The sequence below is a fragment of the Hyalella azteca genome, unplaced genomic scaffold (assembly GCF_000764305.2).
Source record: "Hyalella azteca isolate HAZT.00-mixed unplaced genomic scaffold, Hazt_2.0.2 contig4495, whole genome shotgun sequence".
NCBI lineage: Eukaryota > Metazoa > Arthropoda > Malacostraca > Amphipoda > Hyalellidae > Hyalella > Hyalella azteca.
Genome location: NW_025934708.1, coordinates 1,656 through 15,426, shown reverse-complemented (window position 1 = coordinate 15,426; position 13,771 = coordinate 1,656). Strand labels below are relative to the sequence as shown.

The 13,771-nt window shown below is 40.9% G+C and overlaps 1 protein-coding gene across 1 annotated transcript; it reads right to left on the bottom strand.

Annotated features, from left to right (window-relative positions):
- Positions 1 to 547: 547 nt before the first annotated feature.
- On the bottom strand, positions 548 to 12,244 carry LOC108666993 (alpha-N-acetylgalactosaminidase). Its single transcript, XM_047880036.1, has 8 exons — positions 12,011 to 12,244; positions 9,932 to 10,106; positions 9,337 to 9,511; positions 5,202 to 5,296; positions 4,604 to 4,765; positions 4,095 to 4,292; positions 3,268 to 3,375; positions 548 to 2,187 (listed from the first exon to the last, which is right to left on the bottom strand). Exons 1-8 carry the CDS (start codon positions 12,172 to 12,174, stop codon positions 2,005 to 2,007), a joined length of 1,260 nt encoding a protein of 419 aa, XP_047735992.1. The 5' UTR covers positions 12,175 to 12,244; the 3' UTR covers positions 548 to 2,004.
- Positions 12,245 to 13,771: the final 1,527 nt, after the last annotated feature.

Genomic DNA, 13,771 nt, shown 5'->3' with positions numbered 1-13,771 from the left:
GCTGAAACCGCTATTATAACCATGTGAACACTGTCGTGCACCACTAGACGGTCACTTTTAGGGTTGATTCGGCACATGGGACAGATACAGACGGCTCCGGCCCGTTCTGTCCAGGTGGTGTAAAATTTTTTCGCGTATTGACAGACGATGCTGGGCCATTCTACGTCAGGCTACTTTTCTGTGGGCTGATTGATCTAATTCAATGGATGTGATCTGTCTGGTGGCTTGCCGCTGATAATGTTATAGTCAAAATGTGTTATAGGATACGTTCTTGAGGGAAGGGATCACGATAGTCCATTCGATGCACGGCAGTGGTGGTCTCCGACAGGCGTCCCAAAATTTATAACTCTAGCCAATTGCTTTCGCTTTCATTGATTAAGTTATTAGTTACGCTGCAAGCAATTCTTTACTTGCATGTACGTACCGTTTACAGGCGCTTTACTGACGTAGCTTGGGTTCAAAGAGCCACAAGTACCACCACCATTCCGACCGTCAGAAACCCCTAAAATTGCTTGGAACGAAGGTAAAAAATGCGTGTTTGAATAATTTCAAATATATTAGAGCGGATCATCATACACGATAAAAACAAATATATGATCAAAATTTTCGAAGAAGCCTATAAGCCTTCTGAACAGAATAAGAGCGTACTGCCATCTCGCCAGTTTCGCTGCTCGGATAACAGTAACAATAAAATAAATACAGAAAACTGACTAAACTGATTATGACTTGAAACAGAGCTCCAGCTACGATTGAATGTTCACCTCATTCCTGCGTGTTGTCCGAGCATCATCTAAATTCTAAATTCTTGCATGGTGCTATAGTGTGCCGTATAATTATTGAATTATAATAATATAATTCTTGCACAGGGGGACCAGCGATATGAATAAACGACGCTTTATCAAAGATTCTCATGGTCTTCTTCAACTACTAATCGTGGTAAACTTAAAACATATACATAAGTTGAATAAACACTCTCCACACATGTCGAGTGGCCTTTTCTCAATGATGACGCTTAATACCTACTAGGGTAGCACACACAGTTCATTCACAAACTCAAACGCACGACTCAATGCCCCATGCCAATGCCAGATGATGCTAATAGAAAAATTACTCACAATATAATCACTCTAATATCAATATGAAAAATCTGTTAACAAGTTTTAAAAATCAGGAAACGGAAGTAACTTGTCAAATTCTTCTGAGCTAGGAAGGCCAAAAAACATACAGGACCAAGTTGTTGCACACAGTGGATACACTTAAATTAGTAACTGTGAACGTCACTCCTGTTTCACACACATTTTTCTTTATTCCTAATGTGATTTCACTTTCTGCTGTACTACTCTAATACTTTGTAGATTCACACACAAGAATATAATTTTCTATCTTTCTTACGAGCATTGAACAGGTTGAAATGCTCAAGTTTATACTTGAGGCAGGTAAAAGCTCTTGGCGGGCTACAAAGAGTTCACGAACGTGGGGCACATAGTTACTAAAATATTCGGACTTGGTAGATATCACTCATAATAAGAAACACTGTTGGACGGAAGTGACAGATGCGAGAGGAATTTCTCGTCCAGAAGTCACGGCTGGGCGGGGATCTGAAGAGATCAAGTCGTAAGAAAGAAATGAACAAAAGCCACGAATCTTGCGGACAGACACACAATTTAGTCAGACAGATTCAAGCAATCCGTCTCTAAACCGATTTGTTCAGTAACACGTAATGCACATTTAAACACATCTGTTTGGTAACACGAAATGTATATTTATTCTGTTAACTTTTCAGCAATGGTTGAGTTTAATTAGCTCAGCGAGCATGAATCTTATGAATACTGTCGCTGAGCAGGCTGTTGCCTGTTAAGATAAGGTGGCCCGATTTTATTAGTTCCGTTTCGTCGATTTCGAAGGAGTTATGACGAACAAAGTTCATGTTGGTTGGAATGCCAGATCGTAATGACTTCAGTTATGACTGCCAAATATGTGGCCGGCAGAGAAAGTGTTCCTCTCTCATATTTCATTGTCGTGGGAAGCAGCGAGGTCCCATCGTAGTAGGACAACGCCTGAGGGGTTCACATCAGCCTTGAAGATATTCTTAGGATTCACAAGGCCGTACTTGACGCCGGAAAAAAGATCAGTGACAGTGTAGCCGTTGGGATACGTCATGCCAAGCTCTGCTGGCTTCACTGACACCTAAGGCGAGGCAATGATATCAGATAACAAGAATTTCATCAATGATAATCGGTAGGAGTTACTCTACAACAGGAACGGAGGAAAAGTTTCTTAAAATTAATCGTAGAAAATAAGGTAGACGTTTCTATGAATGATAATTAACGTAAGAAATATTCAGCTTTCACATATGCTGGTAACTCCAATTAGCAATGAAATGACAGTGAAATATGGAAAAATTGCCCTAACACATATGAATTACGAGAGAAACAAGCACATCACAGACACGGCTCTCACCTCAGAAGGTGTCCCGTCTGTGCGGCGGTTGAGGAAGGCGATGGCGTAGGAGTAATAATTCTGGTCTACGGGGGTGATGGGACGCGCCCAGATCTCGATGCCTTTGTTCTGCAGAAGTGAAGTAACATTATCACATCTTGATGTTGTTTTGAATCATAATCCGCGTTAGTGATAAAAACAGTCAAAATAAAACATTCAGGGAACTGAAATATATGGGGTGAATACCTTGATCCTGCCACGCAAAAATGTGTCGGATAACAGTTGAAAAAAATGTTATAAGTTCGATAAACTTGAGTGATGGAACACACCAGGAGTAACAGGTGGGTGTTCAGCGCGTGGGCAACAAGTGAAGCATGTCCGGTGGTCCACGGGTCCAGCTGTCACGTCTGCATTCAATTTACTTCAGAGGAGTAGGGGAATCTTTTACCTAGTACAGGGTGCGGCGTGGGAACTTACTCTTTTAAAAAAATCACAAAGTAAAAAGTATTAAAGATAGCGTTTTAATTCTTTCTTTTTTACAAAGAGCTACATTTAAAGTTTCGTTGGGTTTACTTACAAGTTTAATTCTTGAATATTACATCTTGTAGGTGACCTCCATGTCTTTTTGCATATCAAAGAAACGCATATTGTGTGTTTTCCTTCGGTATTGTTCTTGACAATGTGGTTTTGCAGCCTGATGAGTGCCTCGGTGGTGCCTCTGAGAGGTCGAAAACCGTATTGCACGGGAGAGATTAACTGTTGAGATTCCAAGTGCTGTATGGTTAAACATAAACTAAAAAAGACTCAAACAAGCTGAGATTCTCCCACCTCAGAGGGCGTGCCGTCTGTGCGCCGGTTGAGGAAGGCGATGGCGTAGGAGTAATAGTTCTGGTCTACAGGGGTGATGGGGCGCGCCCAGATCTCGATGCCCTTGTCCTGCAACAAAAAAGGCCCATTGTCGACAATGGTATAAATGAAAAAATTCAGTTCACCAGAGTGAGACAGCACAAACGCATACTGATGCTGTTGCCCGAAACCCAAAACGCATCAGAGATTAACACCGTCAAAATACAACATCAAGCTAGTGGGAATGATCGGGTGAGTTTAGATTTTAATGCCGTTGTCCTGCAGCATAGACCGTCTCATTGTGGACAAGATTCGAAATGAAACACTCGTTATACTGCAGTAAGCCCTGATGATGCTGCTATTTTCAGGGCTCATACAACACGTGGAAGCTGGCAGCAGCCGACAGAAACAAAATTTGGTAAAGATCATCTTGTCTTAATACGGAAAAAAAAGAATACCGAATGCGATTGAATTAGGATTCAAAAGAGTAGTGTAGAGGGTGTGGGGGTAGGCTCAAGTCTTAAGAAATTAATATAGCAAAAAAACTGCGCGAATGAAGCCTGCCCGATGGTCCACAGGTACAGGTCCACGTCTGTGTTCACAACCACTTCAGAGAACTGGGGTGCGTTGTTATACCTTGCATATGCTGCGGCCTTGGATGCACAAGGGGTCCTGGTTCACGGTTGTGTTCAGAATTATTTCAGGATAGGACTGTTATACCTTGCATATGCGGCGGCCTTGGATGCCTAGTGGGTCCTGGTTCACGGTTGAGTTCAGGATTATTTCATAGGAGGATAGGACTGTTTTACCTTGTATATGCGGCGGCCTTGGATGCCCAAGGGGTCCTGGTTCACGGCTATCACGGCTGTGTTCAGGAGGATAGCCTTGTAGTCTGGCTTGATGGTGCGTAGGTCGACGGACATGAGCAGAGGAGCCGCAAATATCGCCCACATCGCCATCTGAGACTTGCTCTGCTCGTAGCTCAGCCCGAAGTTGCCGATGATCAGCTGTTGTACGGAAATATTTGTAAAAACTTCTTAGCCAAGACAAATGTTCATCAGATCTCTGATGATCTGACTAAATAAATACACAAGATCAGTAGTCAAGATGTATGCATTATGTAATTTTATGGAAACAGCACAGCTCCAGAACAATACCTGCGCATATAAACGTAAGACAACCTTTCTTTATATGAGGAAATATTTGTACGTTCACAGTTGGCACAATATTTCAAGAATGCATAAATGGTCGTGGTAACAATGCTCGACTGAGAAGGAGCATGAACAGGATTATCTATAAAGCAGTGGGCGGTCATCACCATGTCGGGGTCATTCCAGTGGCCAGGGCCGGCGTTAGGCACGATGCTGTCCTGGTTGTCACCGTAGTAGTCGATGATACGCGTCACCGAGTCCCATGAATCTTGAATGTCGTCAAAATTACGCCACAAGTTGCACGAGTTGATGATCGAAGTCCAGTTAGGCTGCAAACCCAATATTATCAACAAGAGTTGAGTGTGTTGGCATGATTTATGTTACCACATGACAAAATTTGCATGAAATTAGGGATTGCTATAAAATATATTTCAATATATATGACAATGACAGGAACACTGTATAGCTATTTATTGGTAAGAAACTCAATAAATAACACATAGGAACAACAAGGAATAATAACTATCTGTGCAATTGATCTTTCAATAAAAAACCTTATTCAAGCATGCACCCGTTACACTCAATTGACACTGAAGCCAGCAAAGGTACGTACGTCATCAAGCGACATCGTCGTTCTTCGATCAGATGCCTCTTTTAGGCACTGATACACAAGGCAAAAATCTGAGCATAATAATACCTCAATGCCGGCGTAGATCTGATCAGAACAATACCTCTATGCGGGCGTAGATCTGATCAGAACAATACCTCTATGCCGGCGTAGATCTGATAGACGGGCCAGGAGCAGGAGTAGGTCATAGGGCGGCCGGTCTGGTTCAAGTAGTGGCCAAATAGCGGGTAGCCTACGCGGGTGAATCAGAGTTATGAAATAAGCACCTATCACTTATTTATAGCATTCAGTTAGGTCTACGGCTAAAAAGTAAATTTTGAAAGCTAAGCTGCGAGTACTTTAAGTAACACAAGTATGGAAAAATACGGGGGGTCTTTGTGAGAACAAATATCCTGCATTCAAACTTTTAAAAATCAAGCAATCACAATTTTTAGAAAATTGTCATGCCATTGATAAATTGGTATAAAATACACATTAAATTTTAACGCAATTTGCTATCCTTTCCGAAACATAAAATTATTTATATCCGATATTTGATTCTTATTTTTAGCGCATTTTCTCATTTATGGAAAAAATGCACTATTGTGCTCGCCATGTCCGTCTGTCTGTCCGTCCGTGATCTCAAGTTTTCGTCGACGAGAAAAGGCGTTCTCTGTCACTCACTGCAGCGAGAACTGAGTTATATTTTTTAAAGATTAGCCAATACTTTAATGTTAATTGAGGACTTCAGTGAATGCGCAGCACTAACCAGTATCCATATCTGAGGGCAGGGAGTAGCAGCCGTCCAATTTGACGTAGTCAACTTGCCAGTCAGCAAAGGTCTGAGCATCAACCTGCAGGTGTCCCAATATGCCAGGGTAGCCCGCGCACGTGTAGTTTAGGCACGATGCTGTCCTGGTTGTCACCGTAGTAGTCGATGATGCGCTGTACTGAGTCCCATGAATCGTCGATGTCATCAAAATTACGCCACAAGTTGCAGGAGTTCATGATCGAAGTCCAGTCAGGCTGAAGAAAAAGTTCAAGTTAGTAGTCGCTCTACTAAGAGACTAATAACAATCATAGAAAATAATAGACGAAGTTCGAGAACCAACAACTTGAATGTAGGTTTGATCCAAATTTTAGCGGAACGGCATTGTTTTAAACGAATGGCTTGCGTAATGTGTAACTGCAGTAAAGCATGGGGGAAACACAACTGATGAAATTCTAGGCTACAAATAGTGAAATAGCACCGACTATCATAAACCAGGTGCAAGGCATCAATGAAGAATACACAATAACATAATTCGTGGAAGTTCCAGGAACCCACTTAGCAGTGGTTCAGTAAACTCATATGAGTGAATCAGAGAATCATAACTTGAACACTCAATTACTAATATCCTATCCTATATATAGAACAATCTGCACTGTTCATTCCTCAAAGCATGAACAAGAGAGTAGATAATCTCATATGAGTGAAATAGAGAACCATAGCTTGAACACTCTATTACTAATATCTTATCTTATATATGGAACAATCTGCACTGCTCATCTCCACATAGCATGAACAATAATTGGATATAATTGTATTGTATATAATTGGACCTTCATGCCAATGAGCAGCTGGTAGTAGGGCCAGGAGCACGAGTACACCATCGCACGGCCCGTCTTGTTCAAGAAGTATCCAAACTCCGGATAATCTGTAACAGATTGTTCAGGGCTATTTATTTCATTTCGAAGTAATCAAAAAACGAATTCACCATTATATTCGTCCTTTCTTAACTAATTTTATTACACAGATTAAATGACTTACTGAAAATAGTGAATGTACATAAAGCTGTTCTGCAGGAAAGGAAATGGGTCGACGGAAAATATTTTTGTACAGAATAAATCAAATTTGCTGGATATACGAACATGAAGGTTTTAGAATAAGATCTATAAAAGAAGCGATATCTTCTTGAAGTTATGAAGCGAAATTTGAACGTAGGTTCGAGCTCCAAGAGTATAATATAGCCACTTTCGTACCGTCACGTCCGATGCTCGACAGTTTGGCGGCAAGTGTAGTTACTACAAAGCCTAATTTCCAGAAGGTATATAAACCCGTGATTGAATGCAGCAGCTGTTAATAGCGAAGTCTCGGAGCTAGACGGACATGAATGGGTGCTAGTGAATCTGCTGTAAAGACGAAGTGACAGTAGCCGGATGGACCGGTAGTGTGTGGTGGAGGACAATGACAATGGGCAGAACAATGCCCGTAGTAAGACCATCTATAGCCGTAATACTAGTGAGAGGCATCCAGAAAGTTCTCCAAATTATTAGACATGGATTGGGTGGAACCAAGTCAGAGAATGGTCCGGCCATGGCTGGAGAGACTCAAAGATGAGCAATAATACCTTAGTCTCTTCGGTTGTCTTCTATGACAATTCAGCTGATTCAAGATCACTAATGCGGCAACAATATCATATAGAACAATCACGACACGTAATGCATCTAAGTACGACAGCCGAATATACTCAATGATATCGTGCGCCCCTAATCTCTGTCAAGTCCGTGACGGTGTCTTAGGCAGGCGCCGTCGACAAGGAATCTCGCCAGCGTTACGGGTCAGGCCAAACGGCAGGCCTCCTTCTCCTCCTTCGGCACCTCTACCTTTTTCGCCACAGGTCAAGGGACCTCGGTCCTCTACCCTTCTCTGTGGCCGCTACCTCTTCCATTAAGCAACACCCTTGCCCTATATTCCTCGAGTCTCTTCTTTTATTTTATCCTTCTACTGCCCAGAAAGCTTCACCCAAACCCAGGATCAAACCAATGCTTGGTCAGCTCTTCCAGTGACTTGGCGGGAACTATTCTTCCAATTCTCACAGTGTAATGCTTAGAAAAACGATAGGTATTGAGGTCTACCCTCTTTTGCATCAACATCGCGACTGTATCTGTGACGCCTGCATGCAGGCTTATTTAGTCCCAGCATGGCACCCCTTCCCTTCGCTCTGCCCCTGTTTTTACTTTCTATCCCATCTGCATCCTCCCTTTCCAATGTAACGGCATTCACCAAAGATTTCTGATCGCTCATAACAGCTTATCCTTCCGCCTCAACTCTCTCAATTGCCAAGCAGCCAAAACTCTGGAGCAGTTCCTCCCGCACCTCGTGACCTCCATTGCAACCTCGTCGCTGTATAAACAAGCCAAGAACAACCGCGTCGAGTATGAATGTAAGCCAAGAACAAGAAAGTCCGTTCCATCTCCCACAAGCGCGTTCGAAGGAGTTTGGCTCTCGAGCGCGCAGTGCTCAGCTTTGGAGTGAGTTCGGACCCCTGCAATTCTCTGGCATCTCACAGGCTTAGGGCGTGGAGCACATCAGCCGCCACATGGAGGCATTCAGAGACGCCTATAGTCCACACAGCGCATAACTTCGCATCACTCTCCTTCCCCACGTCTCACATTCCTGTGTGACAGCTCCGAGGCGGCCATCTTTCCACCCTCTCTGCTTTCGTCCGTCTTCCTTCACTCTCGTTCACCACATGAATCGCCCTCCACGTGTGCATGACGGCCAGTGCAAAAAAAAACGACAACAAGGATCCAGGTCTTCATGGAAAGTAGTGTGAAAATAAATGTCTAGAATAGCATCGATGTACTGGTGACGACTAGAAGTTATAGAAGACAACCGCCTGATAATAATTGAGACAGGGAGGGTCAAATTTGCCACCGTTCCAGCCAACACGCTAATGTCTTCTTCTTGTGGATTAGTCCATACATTGACTAGACAATACCATGATAAACGAGGACTTCAAATTACCTCGTTTCGCGAATCGGTGAAAAGTGAGCCAAATCTATGAAGAAAACTTGAACTGAAACGAGCAGAAAATATGTTTTGCTGTCAATAACTAGCAATATATTAATAAAGGCATGGCCATGCAAGAAATAAAATGATCAAGTTACAGCCACAGGAATCAACATCACATGCTACGAAATACTCTAAGTGTGAGTTTATTCTGTAAGAAATATTTGGTGATGATGAATATATTTCAAATTTCTGACATGAAGCAGTGCCTCTTAGGAACAGATGAAGATTCAAGACAATAAAAGAAGAAAATACCGAGTACATGGAAGGCGGTACGTACGTGCAACTCGCGCATCACGAAACTGTTATATGTAGGATTACCAAGCCAATCAAGAGAGCAGAGGATTATTGTAATACATTGCTAATGCAAAGAAATAGAATTCGGAAATGCTGGACCAAAACACAAAACCTACTTGACAAAATAAATAATAAAACGTAGAAAACTACAGGGTTCTAACCTCTGTCCATGTCTGCAGGATGAGAGAAGCAGCCATCCAATTTGACGTAGTCAACTTGCCAGTCAGCAAAGGTCTGAGCATCAATCTGCAGGTGTCCTAATATGCCAGGGTAGCCCGCGCACGTGTAGTTGCCGTAGTCTTCGTAGATACCAAATGTCAGACCGCGATTGTGCATCTGAAACAATGGCATTGTTGTTGTTGTTGTAATAAAGAGCTGACCAAGAGCATAACAATTAAGAGCAATCACACTGAGCAATCAATTCACGCCGTAACCACCGTAATTATATGAGACAGATAATGCAATAATATTATGTTATCCAAGTGGGCATCATCTTAAGTACATTTAGCCCCCTGATAAATGTCTGAAAATTCAAACTATCAGCAAATTCTTGTACTAGATCATATGCTTAACTTACTCAGTTTCTCAAATATCATCCGCCACATTAGGAATTCGCAACAACAATGAGTGAAATGACAAGAACAAGCAAGAACATGTTTATAAATCGTTTATGAAGGCAACAGTTCTAAAACCATGCGAACGTTCACATCCGCGGTCATAATACTAGCATCGTGGGACAGCAATGTGCACACGCACGTAATCAGCCAAAGCACGAATGCCGGAAGGGAAACGTAAGGGATCAGGCTGTAGTCTGCCTTGAGCATCTCTGCTACGAGCCAGCCAGCAGTCGTCCAGGGACACCATGCTGTAGCCTGCCTGTAGGTAGCCCTCCGAGGCTATGATGTCAGCCATTTGCATGAACAACTTCTCACTGCAAACAGAGTAACATTTGATATGGTGGTCATCACATACACCTGGCAAAGGCTATATACAGGGTGCGGCGCGGGAACTTACTTATTTGAATTGCGCGCCACGTGGCGGCCATTAGTCCTAGGAAGGTGGCGCCATGCGCAATATGGTGCGCGGGCTATGAAGTTTTTCGTCCACTCAGTTCAGTTGCTGTCTCTTATACACATCTAGATGTGTATAAGAGACAGACTCAAGGTCAACGGTAGAAAAGCTGCCAAAGGCCGCTTTCTTCCTTTTTCTTTATCGCTACGATTAAATTCGAGGAAGAAACAATCCAAAGATCAAATAGAGCTTTAAAATGTTGAAAGCAAACAGCCTAAAACTCCGAGCTCTAATTAGATTGTTTTCGTTCCTCAAACGAAAATTAAAACCAATGGATAATAACTTAAGTGTCAGACGTCATGTGTTTTCTTGCTAACTGCATTTGTGGTGCACTTCTTCAAACATAGCCCATGCCCTCTCACAAAGTTGTGATAATAATTATTTTTTATGTTTCACGCAATGATTTTTCCCCCAACCACTCTTGCACATTGTTCTGCAGCTCACTAATGGGAAGAGACATCCCTACTTTCTCCATCCCCTTGATGCAATTTTCAGTACCTAGTGAGCTAAATTTCTCTAATTAAAAAAGCTAATGAGTTAGAATGGTTATTTTGAGCAAAAGATAAAAATTTTGACCAAAATACTCTATGTTTACTTATGCACAATAATATATTCATTTAAAAACTATTTTTGATAAACTGTAGGGTAATAGAGGACCATTTGTGGGGTAAGATAGGACTGCTTGTGGGGTAAAACAAGATCATCAAGTGGTCCTGTCTTACCCCATGTCCAGTCCTTTTTTACCCAGTTTTAGAATAGATGTCAGGCAGTGATGGTAGCAGGTGGGAATGCCTAGTATGTCTCAAAAGTTGCTTGTTACTTGAGGTTACCTGCCTACATCCACAAACCTGGCCAAAAAATTTCTTGTTATCAGACAGCGCTTATTTCCCAAATAGGGTTAACTAGTTTGTGACCCTTCTTTACATGGGTTTTCTTTAAAAATTAACCAAAAATTCATTATTTGCAGAACAGGGTTCAAACAAACACTGAAATGACTGGCAATGATTGCTCTAACATATTCTTCCATCAAATTAAATTCAGTACAATTAGAATGCATGCCATGGGCCAGTCCTTTCTTAACCCATGAAGGCTGTGATCCTGTCTTACCCCATTTGACTATATATATAATTGATATCATTAATTTGGCTGGAAATAGCTAATAAGTGTATATGATAATGATAATGGGGCTAAGTTATTTTAGCCAAGACATTTTCATTATGAAGCAAAACTGTGAATATGGGAATGGCACATTTAAAATTAAAGGAAACAAAATTTCAAATTATGTTAAAAAAGTTAAAATATTTAAATAAATTTCAGTCTGGATTTGACTCCATGATTCCCAGTCTAATTCAGCTTGTTGATACAATATGACCTTTTCTGGTTTTTGCATTTTTTTTACTTTTTTGGATAAGATTGCAAGAAATGTGAAGTTAATATTACAAGCCTATTCTAATTTAACTGATGCAGTAATTTGAATACCGCTGACAGTTATTTTTGTCTATCCAGTGGGTCATAACAAAATATATGAGGTTTAAGATCCACGGACTTACTGTTTTTTACCTGATGCAGTTATTTGGATCATTCTGGCAGTCATAATTGTCAATTAAGTTAGTTTTCCCAATGGATCTTACATATAAGCATCAAGAAATTTGTATAATTTACCTGATGCAGTTATTTGGGTCATTCTGGCAGTCATAATTGTCAGTTAAGTTAGTTTTACCAATGGATCTTACATATAAGCATCATGAAATTTGTATAATTTACCTGATGCAGTTATTTGGATCATTCTGGCAGTCTGTGTTGCATCTGAACCTCTGCCAGGCCAGCCATCCCATTGGGGGCGTTCTGGCCAGGCCATTTTCTAGAGCACTCACACCCAGGACTATGAGCACCAGGAGTGCTAAACTACTTCTGCCACATCCATCCATGATGTGGAACAATTTAAACTTGAATCAGAGGAATATGTTTGTATATAAGACTAATATAAAGAGTAATAACTGCAAATGAGAGCATCAGTACATCATTGTAAATATTACAATCTTCTTCATTTCAAATTTATAAAGTAAAAAATTTCATATATACATAGAGCAATAGCCAAGCTCTTCTAGAAAGAATTTCTCAATAGAAGCATGGTTGAAATATATATAATTTCTTTCAGTTTTGTATAGCTGGCAGGTAAATGTAAATATTTATGATGTAAAATTAAGGTAGGTACTACTGTATATAATATACATGTAAGGAAAACAAGAGGTAATTGCAAGATAATGTGCGTTTAGAGGGTAGAGTCTGGTAGATTTATAGGACATAAAACTATTAGATCTATTGATAGTGTTGTGCAGTGTGCACTGTGCTATCAGCTACCTACCGTAAAATGGGGTAACTTAGACCACTTTTTTTTTATAAATGATGCCATTTTTTTACTAGCTAAATTAAACTTGAATTGAAACATGCAAAATACAGGTCTATACTATAGCTTTACTCATCATGATTTGCTGGCTCCTGCCTCTCATAGTCTTTATATAATTTCAAAAAAAGTGATGGTCTTTGTTACCCCAGCTCTTGGGTTATCTTAGACCAGGTGGTAAAATCAATTATATTTTCTGGTAAAATAACTCCAAATAACTCCAGGTTTTGGTGCATTGTAGTAGAACTCTTCTAGTTACATATGCAAATGACAAACTTGAGGAAAGTGTCTTAGTTTGCAAATGGGGGCGCCGCCCCATAATGAGGGAAATGTTACTACCTAATGGCAGCCCTGATGAGGTAATATTGACTAGCTTGGAAATCAAGTTAAAATTACCATATATAAGACTCAGTAGAGTCTGAAACATAAAGAAAAAACATAAATAGGCTGTCAAACGTAAAATATGTTATATATGGTAATTTTATATTAACTTCCAAGCCGGTCTATGTTACCCCGTCAGGGCTGACATTAGGTGATCTAAGTTCCCCCATTTGGGGGTGGGGCCCCCATTTGCAAACTATGACACTTTCCTAAAATTTGTCATTTGCATATGTAACTAGAAGAGTAAGAGTTCTACTACAATGCATCAAAAGTTATCTACAAAGTTATCTGCAGAGCAGCAATCAGCTAGAGAATCAGTGTGGTGTGAACTTACTCTAAAAGGCAAAGATAGCCTTCTCATAGGGGTCATTTACAGATCACCTAACAGCCTGTCTCTTATACACATCTAGATGTGTATAAGAGACAGGAGCATGTCATTCAGCAGGTCGCATACGTTGATCGTTGGTGACTTTAACCATCCAGAAATAGACTGGGCAGATGAATCTTCTCCAAGAGATGAGAATCACCCAGCATCCCTGTTCTTGGAGTCTGTACGAGACTCATTTTTAATCCAGAACATCACCAAGCCAACCCATTTTAGGGGTAAACAGACCCCAAATATTCTAGATCTTGTGTTTACTAGTGAAGAATCAATGATAGATGAGCTTCGCCACGAGGCTCCGTTGGGCAAAAGCCACCACCAATCATTGTTTTTCAATATTAAGTGTTGTGCAGAAAAG